Here is a 12,528-nt window from a genome sequence, read left to right on the forward strand (position 1 = left end):
AAAATTAAAAAAGCATTGATATTTTTACATTTTAGACGTTTACTTCTTAAAATATCCAAAACATCAAACTCTGGAATTTGTTTATGCTTTCTAGAAGCTAGAGAGTCCATCGTAACTTCTCCGACCTTTCCAACAGTTCCATAAACTATTTTCTGAGGTCCGCCAGTATTACTGAATGTTTTTTATAACTTCTACAAAGTAATATCTCAAACTTTTCATCTAAAATTCAACATTAGTTCACAAATCTTTTAAGTTAATTTTTCAATTTTGCGTTCAAAGGGAATTCTAGATTATAGCTAAGTAGGACTCGTAGTTTTGAATATACATGTATGTAGTGGGAAATAAGTGTTTGTGAAGAAGAAGAAAAAGACTCACTGAAATTCCATGTTTAAATCCCATGGTGGTGAAAGCATGAAATGTATTCGTTTAGCACAAATACTACTATCATTTAGTTCTAGTCCGTCCACCTAGGATTATCTATGTCAATTGAAACAAAGCTGCATGTAAAGTATCAAATCTGGGACCCGTAGAGTGACTGCAAGCTTTTTTAATGAAGTCCGGGATCCCATGGTGACCTTGGACATCAACCCTTTAACCCCAAAATTCAATAGGATGCTTCCTCTTTTGACAACAAAGCTACATGTGAAGTATCAAATGAAATATACAATCTCCACGTGACACATCCCCCCTCTCACATACTCACCCATACATGAATGCTTCCGTTACTATATCCCCTCTCAATAAAAATTGGCGAGGGAATAATAACATTTCATGTTTCAATTTAATTACTTTATTTGTATCCTTCCTATATCTATTACAGGCTTTACATGCTTTGTTCAAGTGTATTATCTGGATTATCATAAAACAAAAGGTTTTCATTTAAAAACTTTTTGTTTGTTTGTTTCTTTTTACTTTGTTTGTTTTTAATCCTGGCCATTCAGTTGATTATGCTAGTACGCTTTTCATATGTACAAGAGCATGTTAGATACTATATTCGTTAAATGTTGTGTACTAATATAATTCCGTTTCCTCATTACCTGGGGTGGTCGGTAAGTGATGTACTGTACATGTATTTGCGTTGTCAGTAGAATAGATAAGACTGCTCGTTATTGTGTTAAGCTTCACCTTTTAATTTATTTACATGAACTAGTTCTGTCTTTTGGCGTCAACATAAGATAAGGGACACAAATCACGTTTTCTATCAATAATACAGACATGAAGAGTGGGTAAAATAGATGATGACCTTCCTGTGCTTAAAGTACATATATGCAAACATTCATGATGCAGAAACTACCATTTCAGAAGAAAAACTAGTGGGTATTGTTTTTGTTTTGTTTTTTTACAAAAAAACAAACAGATGTCTCCCCTTCAAAGTTTGATTGTCTAATAACCGGGGCAACAATAATGAGTGCAAGCGTAAGAGGCAATAACAACGGCTTGCATCAATATTACACCTAAGAATCACCAAGTTTTCTTTAAACATGACATTGAATGAAGAAATGGGTCAAGGTCAAAAATTTTGGTACAGTACATCTTGTCTTAATGTCTGCTTTCCATGTTGTAAGTTTGAAATCCTAATGTCAAAGGGTTCTCAGGTTATAGTCTTGACTATACTCTGATGTAAAAGAGTGACCTTGAATGAAGAAATGGGTCAAGGTCAAAGATTTTGGTACAGTACATCTTGTCTTAATATCTGCTTTCTAAGTTGTAAGTTTGAAATCCTAATGTCAAATAGTTGTCAGGTTATAGTCTTGATGTAAAAGAGTGACCATGACACTGTAAGTAGATGAAGGTCAAAAATGTTTGTGGTGTGCACCCCTCTTCCATATAACCTCTCCATATTCCAAGTTTAAAGTCTTAATGTCAAACGGTTGTCAAGTCAGCTTTTGGCCTGGACTATATTTTGACATAAAAAATTGACCTTGACTTTATAAATGGATCAAGGTCAAAAATTTTGGTGGAATTTCCCCCTTTCCTCATTCCCCCTTCTCATATTCTAAGTTTGAAGTCTTAATGTCAAAGCGTTCTAAAGTTATGGTCAATTCATGTTTTTCTTAATTTGACCTTGAATGAAGAAAGGGTTCATGGTCAAAAATTTATATCTATGTCCTCTTGCCACGTTCCAAGTTTGAAATCGTAATGTCAAAGGGTTCTCAGCTATTGGCCTGGACTATATGTTGACGTAAAAGATTGACCTTGACTTTATAAGTCAGTCAAGGTCAAAAGTTTTGGGGGCGGGCACCCCTCCTCTATACCATCTCCTTATGTTCCAAGTTTGAAGTCTTAAAGTCAAAGGGTTCTCTAGTTAGGGCCTGGACAAAATTTGGTTAAAGAAGAAGAAAAATGACAAAAACTTTGAAGGGGAGACATAATAATCTAGAAGCATTTTCAGTTTTAAAAATTGTACATAAATTGTAATGTCATGCCTCAAACTTTATGAAGGTACAAAAACAAGAGGTCCATGGGCCACATCGCTCACCTGAGTTACCTTGACCCTGTCATTGTTCAGCTATTATGATTTTCAAAAGACTTTTTTCATCAATCTTTATCCCCATGACCCCCCCCCCCCCCCCCCCATATTGTGGCCCCAACCCCCAAAGGATCACAACATAACTGAAAATGAATTCACATACCAGAGATACACCAACACGATTAACACGATCTTGCTGTTCTGGATAAAACTAAGGTCACAGGGTCATATATCATGGTATGATATGAAAGACCTTACCATAAGAAACCTATATACAAAATATAAAAGCTCTATCTTAAATAGTTCAGGAAATATTTAATAGGTCAGGGTTTTATTATAAAGTAGGTCAAACTATAAGGTCAAAATATCAAACACCATTATGTACAATGCCTTGGCATACAGAATATATACACAAAATATGAAAACCCCACCTAAAATTGTTCTGGATATATTTAATAGGTTAAGTTTTCTCAAAAGTACGTCAAACTATACGTCAAGGCCACAAGTTCAAAGGTCATGATATGAAATGAAAGGTCTTACCATAAGCAATATATATACAAGATATGAAAGACGTACATGTACATGTACCTTGAATAGTTCAGGACATATTGTAAAGGTTAGATTTTTATAAAAAGTAGGTCAAACTTCCAGGTCAAGGTCAAACAATTGCACACCATTGCATCACATAAAAGGTCTTAGATTTTTTTTTAAATACTCACATGTAAAACTTTGATCCTCTATTGTGGCCCTACCCCAACCCCGGGGGCATGACATAAAAAAAACTTGAATCTGCTTTGTCAGGAAGTTGCTTTGTAATCTTGAAATTCTCTGGCCCAGTGGTTTTAGAGATGCTTTTTAAAGATTCTTCCCATATATTCACATTTAAAATTTTGATCCCCTATTGTGACCCCATCCAACCCCCGGGGCCATGATCTTAACAAACTTAAATCTGCACAATGTCAGGAAGCTGCCATGTACATTTGAACTTTTCTGGCCCAGTGGTTTTTGAGACGAAGATTTTCCCTATATATTTGCATGTAAACTTTTTATCCTCTATTGTGGCCCCACTCTACCCCCGGAGAGCATAATTTTAACAAACCTGAATCTGCACTATGTCAGGAAGCTTTCACGCAAATTTGAATTTTTCTAGTCCAGTAGTTGTTGAGAAGATTTTAAACCTGGGGAGGGGGTGCATAATTTCAACAAACTTGAATCTACACTATGTCAAAAAATTGAATCTACACTATGTGAGGAAGCTTTCATGTAAGAATTTACGCACGCTAACTCTGGATTCACGCCTACATTTTCAATTTGAATAATCTAGAAGGCTTTACAATTTTGCTAATGATATTTGTTTAAATGCAAAGTAGAATCCATTAGTAATTGATTCTTAATTTAATATCACTGTTAATTAATTAAGTGCTCTTAATTTTAACTCCGCTTGATTAGGGGGTAGAAAAATATGTTCCTTGAAACCGGACTTTAAAACATCATCTATTCTAAAATGCTTATTGATATCAATAAATAACTACTTAATTTGTCAAATTACTTTATATTATTGAGTTTAAAAAAATGGTAAATCTTCAATTTTTTTTTTACACTTTAAACTTTAACCTCATTTGCAATCTGTGAAGATTTTCGCTGTGTTTTGGTCTCTAAACATATAACAACAACCCCCCCCCCCCCCCCCCCCCCCCTGAAACAACAAAGGTTTTGGTATAAATTTGTTAAATGACAATTTAAAATACCTGCAAAAAGGAATTTGTGCTTTACGTGGGGGGGGGGGGGGGGGGGGGGGGGGGGTAAAAAGAATTTTCCGTTTTCCATTGAATCCTATAATAAAATACATGATTTTAACCTAAATTATAGAAATAGAATTATCTCTCTTTGTTTTGTCCACTGAAAATTCATAAAAATATCTATATTGACAAAAAGACGCAGTTCTTTCAACTTTTCTGGCCCCATGGTTCTTGAGAACGTTTTTAAATGTCTCCATCCCATTTTTGCATTTTCGTTATTATCTCCCCTTTGAAGGGGACGTGGCCCTTCATTTGAACAAACTTGAATCCCCTTCATTTAAGGTATTCTATGTATAATGAACAATTTTGAAGGATTTAGATCAACATAAAAGTTTATTGTTAAATAATGATGAAAGTGAAGCAGATGAAATTCACATGACTGGTAAATGATTAGAAGCTGACCTTTTTGCACTTAAGACTTTTTGGAAAAGTTGTCTGCCCTTTGTAAAAATAAGAAAAATCTCATTTTCTAAAACTGTGTGCGGTCAATGATTAATTTTATTTCATATTTTCATAAAAGGAAAGTATATGTAACTTTCTATCAAGAGATAATTATGAAAATAGAATTTGTTTTTAAAATATTGTAATAAAACATGCTTTTCCCATATATTTCAATGTTAAATTCTAGGTGAAATAAATCAAGCAGTAAACAAAATTTTGAAAATTCCTATGGTGGATTATTTTTATTTGATGAACCCTTCAAAATGATACCATGATTACAAATATTCCACCATCCATTTATTAGATATGAAATATGGTCATTATACATTGAATACCTTAAGGATGACTTGGTTCTGGAGAGGATGAAAATGTGAAAAGTTTACGGACGGGCAACAGACAAAAGCTGATCAGAATAGCTCAATTGATTTTTCAGTTCAGGCGAACTAAAAAATAAAAAGGGGGGGGGGGTTTAAAGATAAACTTTTACAAATAAAATGTTCATATATTTCTGATTACTTAACGTTTTAAAGAAAATCAGATGAATGAAATTAATGAATTTACAACATCTGAATTACGGTTGTTTCACGTCCCTACTGTCTGTCTCATAAATTACATATGATATCTAAGGAAAAAAATAATCTTCCTAAAAGCAGGAAGTTTACCTTCACTTGAGCAACCTGCATTATACACACTCAGATCATCCACATACACATATTGAGTTAGATGCTCAGCTTCCAACACAATCTGTAATTTATACATACAGTATCAGCGAATTTTGAATGGGCTCATCAAAACTCCCAAATATTTACATGAACATGTTTTAGTATTTACCTGAAAGGGTCTTCTGAGATACTCGGGGTTGGGGCTGAATTCTGCTAGTGTCCAACTCTTAGACGGGACGTGAGTCAAGGAAAAGACGGAAATACCCCTCAGGTTACCTTCCTGTCAATCATTTAAATCATGCTAAAATATGATCAATGAAAAGGAGTCTTCCTCCACAAAGATTCCTCAGACGTGACTACACAGAGCTTATCTCCATAATAAAACACCCAGCATGCATCACCGTAGCTGCAAAATTGTAGCTCTCCTAGACAAACCAGAGAGCTACTGATCCACCTGCTCTAACTTAATTCGGGTCCTTTACCTCCGTTTTTAACGTCGCCGTCTATCAAGGAATTCGTAATGCTTTCCCACCACAGTTGTATCTCAATATACATCTTCGAACATTTATCAAAAGTCTTGCCATACTCGAAATAAGCAAGAGGACTACAAGTCTAATCAGTTACCTGAGAATAAGTTAAACGTATCACTATACTCTACGAAATCTACCAGTGCAATAATTTACCTATTCTGCATATCTACGCCAATTCCTAATATCCAACAGCAGTATAAAACAAAATGTAAACTTTCAAATTGGCAGATCTTTTTCTAAACATGCATTTAGTTTTTATACATGCAGTATTGGCAAATTAAAAAAGTCTTTGAAATGATGAAGACATTACCATTTTGACACCTCTCTGGTACCAAAATCACTACCCCTGGAATTAGGAAACTTACAGTTTGGATAAAGTTACCTGCTCCTTCAAAATATTCATTCAGTTTAGATTTAGTATCAATAACACGACAGAAGATGTTACAGTGTATTTGAATATTTTACACATAAACGCTACATGCCAAGTTTGTCCCCACCCTGAAGTCAGAATTTCTATCCCCGTAATCATGAAATTCACAATTTTGGTAGAGGTTTTCCTGATCTACATAACTATGCATTTAGTTTTTCTTAGTAGAAAAGAAGATTTCTTGAAAATTGATCAATTAATACTGCTTTTGCCCCGCCCCTAATGCCCCGGGTGTGCAAGAGTCCCGAAATTTACAAATGTTGTCCCCTTTTTGCCTAATACCCAATTTGAAAAGAATTGGAAAGGTAGTTATCAATAAGTTAAAAATGATCAATTGTCAACGCAGGGCGCATGACGTACGACGGCAACGCAGACCAATAGCAATAGATTACCCATCCGAGTGACTCAGGTGACCTAAAAATCACATCTTCAATACAGTTCAAACCCAGTTATTTTCATATTCATATTCTTGCATTTCAGTTCTTGTGAAATATTTTCGAATAACGATGTCAATCTTGAGTATTTTTCCACATTTTTTTCTGTTGAATATTTTGGATGTAAAAGAATTCGAGTTTGTTAAAAATTGTTGTGTATATAGGTTTGAATAATGTATCAATAATTTATGTACATATACATATATTAATATTTTAAAGTGGTCAGTTTCAACCTTTTGTAAGCTTTTGAGATGACCTATTTTAAATACTAGTATATGCAACGTCAATATTCTACTTAAAGAGGATATTATCAAAGCCGAAACATCTATAACGGACCCTCTGTTTTTTGAAATTTTGGTCCATTTGTTGAAATGAAGAAATTAAATAAACAAAAGAAATTGAAAAACAATAAATGTAGCCTTGCGGTATATCCATGTCAGAAAAATACACATCCATTGGGCGGTATGCTCTTTTCTACAAAGATGATATTCCTAGACTGACATCATTGCAAAGGCGCATATATGTATATATACCTCCGTCAATTTATTCTCTACCCCAAATTAACCCCCTATACTTATTGTCATACTGGGTGAATAAAAACATATTTAATCTTTTTTACATACAAATAGTCATTTTATACTTGTATATAAACATTCAGCTTTCCATAAGCACGACTTTCTGCTCGGTAGTAAAAGCGAATGCAATATGCATTGGCTGGGTTGAAGGTTCGTGTAGTCACTCGCATTAAGTAATTTCCGGGTCTGTAGGTCCTCAAAGTATGACCTGTAAAATAATGTATATCATATATAAAGAATTACTCCACAAACAATAAACATTTTTAATCTAATTCTATATGGCAAACACCGATACAGTAGCTACCTGGTTATTAGGAAGTTTTATTTACCATCTACGATTCGTTATATTCGAGTAACACTGTACTATTACCTTTATAATATGTATCTTTCGATGGAATTTTAGCATCGGTTATTATATATTTCAATTCCTTCAATGTTTGGGAATAATATTTTTTTAAAATGCAGACCCCTCCAGGGTTGTTTTTCTTTGGGGGAGGGGGTAAACTTCATTACAAATTATTTTTAATTTCCTCTTCTTTCAATAAAACAGGGGATAAGTACATCGTTTAGAGTTTTAACATGAATAGTTACCCATTTTGGATCTCATGGTATGGTCTGGATAAGTGTTGTCTAGTACCCAGTCCGAACTGTCGTCCCTGCTCTGGGTGAGGTTGCATGTACCATACTCAAAGTGGTAGTAAGTTACATTTAACTTCAACACGTTCTTTCTATTCCCGACTACAGACAAACAGTAGAAAACACTTTTCATTAAGTTCGAAAAGAGAAGTTCAACGTTCTATCTAAGGGACGGTTCATGTTGGGTTAAGTTAACCCGGATCAATTAATTCCGAGTTAAAGCTGACATGGGGGTATAAATACCTTACACTGTTTTCCATACGCCCGTAAAGCGTGGCTCTATCCGCCTTATTTTTTCTCAAACACCAAGTCTTAGGGCATGTTTTTTGCAAATAAACTTGATTAGGTTTAATTTTCATTTTTGTTTCAACTAGTTATATTTTAACGGTTTAAAACTACGGCATTGTACATCAAGGACAAAAGTAAGTAGTGACAATAATTCTACTTAAAAATTGTGTTTTCACTAATTACTATTCAATTAGCAGTAAGTACAATAGCATTCTCATTTAAACAGATGATCTTTTCAATCCAATGTTTACGTATTGTGATATTGAACATATAGAGTTATCTGCCCTTTATGTTTGTAATAAAACAAGACAACTTTTCAGAACGATATCTTGCATGCGCAAGAGCCATTACAAAACATGAGCATTTGGTTCATGTAACTTGTGATGTTGTACTTGGGCATTTGGTAACAAAGCATGATTTTTTTTTTCATTTGTAGCCTTTTCATCATTAAATTACCTTTCACATGATACTTACTTGCATGGACTATGTACTTATTTCTCATATATCGTGTTTTATAATACGCAACTATGTAAAGACAAGTTGAATAGCGCGCGTTATTTAATTTTACATTGTTGTGTATTATCAGTACAATGAAATACGCAAAAAATAAATAAATTATATTAATGTTATGCTTTGAAATTAACTCACCTCGTATGTGAAACGGTTCTAGATGATTATTGATTGACTGATTGTATCTTGTTTAACGTCTCTCTCCAGAATTTTTCACTCATATGGAGACGTCACCAAGACCGGTGAAGGGCTTCAAATTTAGACCTTTACTCGGCACTTACGGCCATTGAGCATTGAGGGTCCTTTAGCGTGCCACACCTACTGGGATACGGGACATCCATTTTTTAAGGTCATCTCCGAGGACCCGTGACATTCACACCTGATGCCGAGCGTTTGGCAATGGAACTGTCACTACCTCTTTTAACGACTTGATTTGAACCCCGGCCTTCCACATGCGGGGCGAACGCTCTACCTCTAGGCCACCGCGGCGGTCATGGTGAACAAATGTCTAACTACACTTTTTATTCTTTTATTATTTGTTTGTTGTTTAAGTTTTATTCCTGTAATTTACATGCATACAAAGACGCCATCAGCAGTAGGCGAAATACCACTTGTCACTTACAACATACGCGGGCATGTTATCAAAAGACATCACTTATGCATGCAGATTGTGCAGTTTTTCATATCTGTTTGAAAGAAAGCGAGAAAGCTTTTTAACCTTTTAAAAAAAAAAAAAACTATTTTGAGTATTCAAAAGACAACCTTTTGTGTCACAGCAAGTTGACAAACATGAGCATGGTTGTTTCACTATTTTTCTTGTAAACTTTACACCGATGTTTCTTGATTTTTCTTTATCAAGTCCTCTCAACAGTACTTTCCGTATAAGTAATGTTTCATAGTTTCATATCTTTCAGCCGGTGTATGAAAATACTTTTTTAAAAGCATAATGTTATAGATTCACAGCTTTATTTCAGTGTACTGTTGTAAAAATCGAAATTCAAAACGGGATCGTTCCTGTGTTCTCTGTCTACATGTATCATCAATTTCGAATAAATTTGTTTGTAGGAAGAAAATCTATACAAGCTCGCATAATATTATAATCTAATGCTGTTGCCATATTTATGTGCAATAGAGGTCCTGTACATATCATGACAAGTAGATTATCAACTAATGGAATTTAAACATAAAAAGAAAGTACCAAGAACTCAACATTTGGGGATCCGTATATAAATACTGTCCAATGTTAAATATATTATATGTCGAAATCATGTAAGGGTTATTCTTCTAAAGAAAAAAATCTACCAAATTTCCATTGGTTCTATCGCACTCTTTTTCGTCTAGACTCATCCTGTGTACCAAGGACTTTTGATTGCTTAGACGAAGAAACGAAAGTGCGATAACGAAAGAGTGATATTAATGTTACCTTCGATTTCCCCTTCGCACTTTCGTGTCTTTGCTCCCTCGAGTTCATCTTCACACTTTTGCTCCTTCGCCAAATAAGCGAAGAAGCAAATGGCAAGATCAGGACATGAAATTTGACCAGGATTAACTTTGTATTGTGAACCGACCCAAATGATTTATTATCAAATATATGGATAGTCTTCAAATAAGAATAATCCCGTGGGGATCCGGGTTAGAATAGATCCTCAGTACCACTTGCTTGTCGTAAGAGACGACTAAATGGGCGGTCCTTCGGATGAGACCGCAAAATCCGAGGCCCCGTGTCACAGCAGGTGTGGCACAATAAAGATCCCTCCCTGCTCAATGGCCATAAGCGCCAAGCATAGGCCTAAATTTTGCAGCCCTTCACCGGCAGTGGTGACGTCTCCATATGAGTGAAATATTCTCGAGATTGACGTTAAACAATATTCAATCAATCAATTCAATCAAATAAGAATAATTCCCTAATGAATCTGAATCTAATAGGGGGTGGGGGTGGGGGTATATAAATTTAATCTCGTTAAGGTCAACACCAACCTGCATTACCACTACAGTTCAGATCCACGGAGCTGTCAAGTTTTCCTTGGAGGATTTGTATCATCGCTGCTAATTCTTCTGCCTTCTGCCTTACTTCAGTGAACATGCTCTGAAACACCTGCATCCCCTGACATTCCTGCTTGGTTGCCTGGCAGGCATTCAGGCAACAAATGCTAGCTACTAGTGTTGCCCAAGTGTAACGCATTAGAAACCAGGAAAAGGCGTGATGTTCGAAAATGAAGTTTTCTAAAATAAAGGAATCCATCTCAATTCAAAGGTACAAATTTAAGTAGTATAGTTCTGAGATCAAGAAATTTTTTCTTGATTTCACTTTTCAAAATGACATACCTTTGTAAAAGAAATACAATCCTTCTGAATAATTCCAATGCTGGAAAGCTTTGTGCAAAATATATAAAAAAGAGACAAATTTGGCATGGATGCCAAGAAAATCCATCGAAGGCGGACAACTATTTATTTGAGACAATGTCAACGGACACACCGTACGTCGTAAATGTTATATAATATCTCATCAATGAAATAATCAAATGTTAAAGAGTACTTTCACTAACAGCTTCAAAATATATAGCGGACATAATTCATTTCGACAGTTTCTTAATGGTAAACCTTTCATTTGCTTACATCAATTCTAGTAGTACGGCAAATTAGGTAGCCTGAAAATTGATCTATATGTGAACTTTAAAGCAATGTTTTGCAGTTTACCTGGTAGTAAAATTTAGTCTTGGTGAACAGACGGTTTTTTTTGTATTGAAATATACAACAGTTAATATTAATTAGTCCATTTACTGAGAAAGAAATTGAAAACCCCATTCACATTCCAACAGCAGACAGGACTGACACACCTAGCTTGTTTGTCGATCACCTGTATTTATTCTGAGGAGGGGTGGGGGTAATGATACTGTGTCCGACTGATTATAATGTACATGTATGTAAATTAAGCTGGCTGGGTGGAGAGGATGCAGTTCATAAACATGATCAAGAACAATTCAACATGATATGTACATAGACTGATCTTGTGTCAAGTCAAATATAATAAAATATTCATCACATGGATCTATTCGTAATATATTGTGGCGTTATCAAAGTTCAAGTTCACCATTCAAATCACGAATAGTTTTAAGCTTTAGTTTTTAAAGTTCAATCTAAATGCGCTGTAGTAAGTTACATACAGATAAAAATTATCAGAGAACCAGGAACAATTTTATACCGAAAACCATCATAATCAAGCAGTTTTCAGAATTCTGTCAAAAGAATATGTCTGTGTTTGAATATACACAATGGTGTACAAATTGCATGCCTAATTCTTCAGTTAATTCTAGCGTAGACTAGAGAGATATATTTTATTCCAAGGAATTTTTGCCAAGTGACTTTACCTCATCCAATGTTTTTATCGTTTTAAAAAATTTCAATCTTCAGCGTTTTCAGACGACTTGTTACTCTCATAGAACCTGAGGTGTTGCAACATTTAATAGCATGCAGTATATAATATACGATATTTATTGAAACCAATTCGGGGCCCTTGAGGGCATACTATAAGAAAGAGCAACATACAAAAGAAAGTCAAAATAGATAGCTCAGCAACTTGTTATACTTTTTCCAGCAGTCCTAGATCTAGTCCTGAAAGTTTTGTATCTTTAAACGAGAAATGTCAATTCAAAAGTTTGATTTAGGAAATTTATGCGATTTCAAGACTAAAATAACTCAAAGTAATGAATATATTCGACATAAACAAAATACTTACACAGGTCTACTTTCATTTTT

The 12,528-nt window shown here is 34.7% G+C and overlaps 1 protein-coding gene across 2 annotated transcripts in view; it reads right to left on the minus strand.

Annotated features, from left to right (window-relative positions):
• LOC125679436 (MAM and LDL-receptor class A domain-containing protein 1-like) overlaps positions 1-12,528 on the minus strand; it is a 16,980-nt gene extending 4,452 nt beyond the window's left edge. Inside the window, exons 1-6 of one of the 2 annotated variants that reach the window (XM_056157475.1) lie at positions 12,509-12,528; positions 10,750-10,995; positions 7,930-8,076; positions 7,404-7,546; positions 5,542-5,652; positions 5,373-5,454 (exon numbers count right to left, since the gene is read on the minus strand). In XM_056157475.1, the coding sequence (XP_056013450.1) occupies positions 5,373-5,454; positions 5,542-5,652; positions 7,404-7,546; positions 7,930-8,076; positions 10,750-10,954 (688 nt within the window). In that variant the 5' untranslated portion in view covers positions 10,955-10,995; positions 12,509-12,528. Of the gene's footprint in view, positions 1-5,372; positions 5,455-5,541; positions 5,653-7,403; positions 7,547-7,929; positions 8,077-10,749; positions 10,996-11,097; positions 11,274-12,508 lie in introns of those variants that run through there. The other variant, XM_048918661.2, reaches the window with a different exon arrangement.

This window comes from Ostrea edulis, chromosome 2 (genome assembly GCF_947568905.1).
Source record: "Ostrea edulis chromosome 2, xbOstEdul1.1, whole genome shotgun sequence".
Taxonomy (NCBI): domain Eukaryota; kingdom Metazoa; phylum Mollusca; class Bivalvia; order Ostreida; family Ostreidae; genus Ostrea; species Ostrea edulis.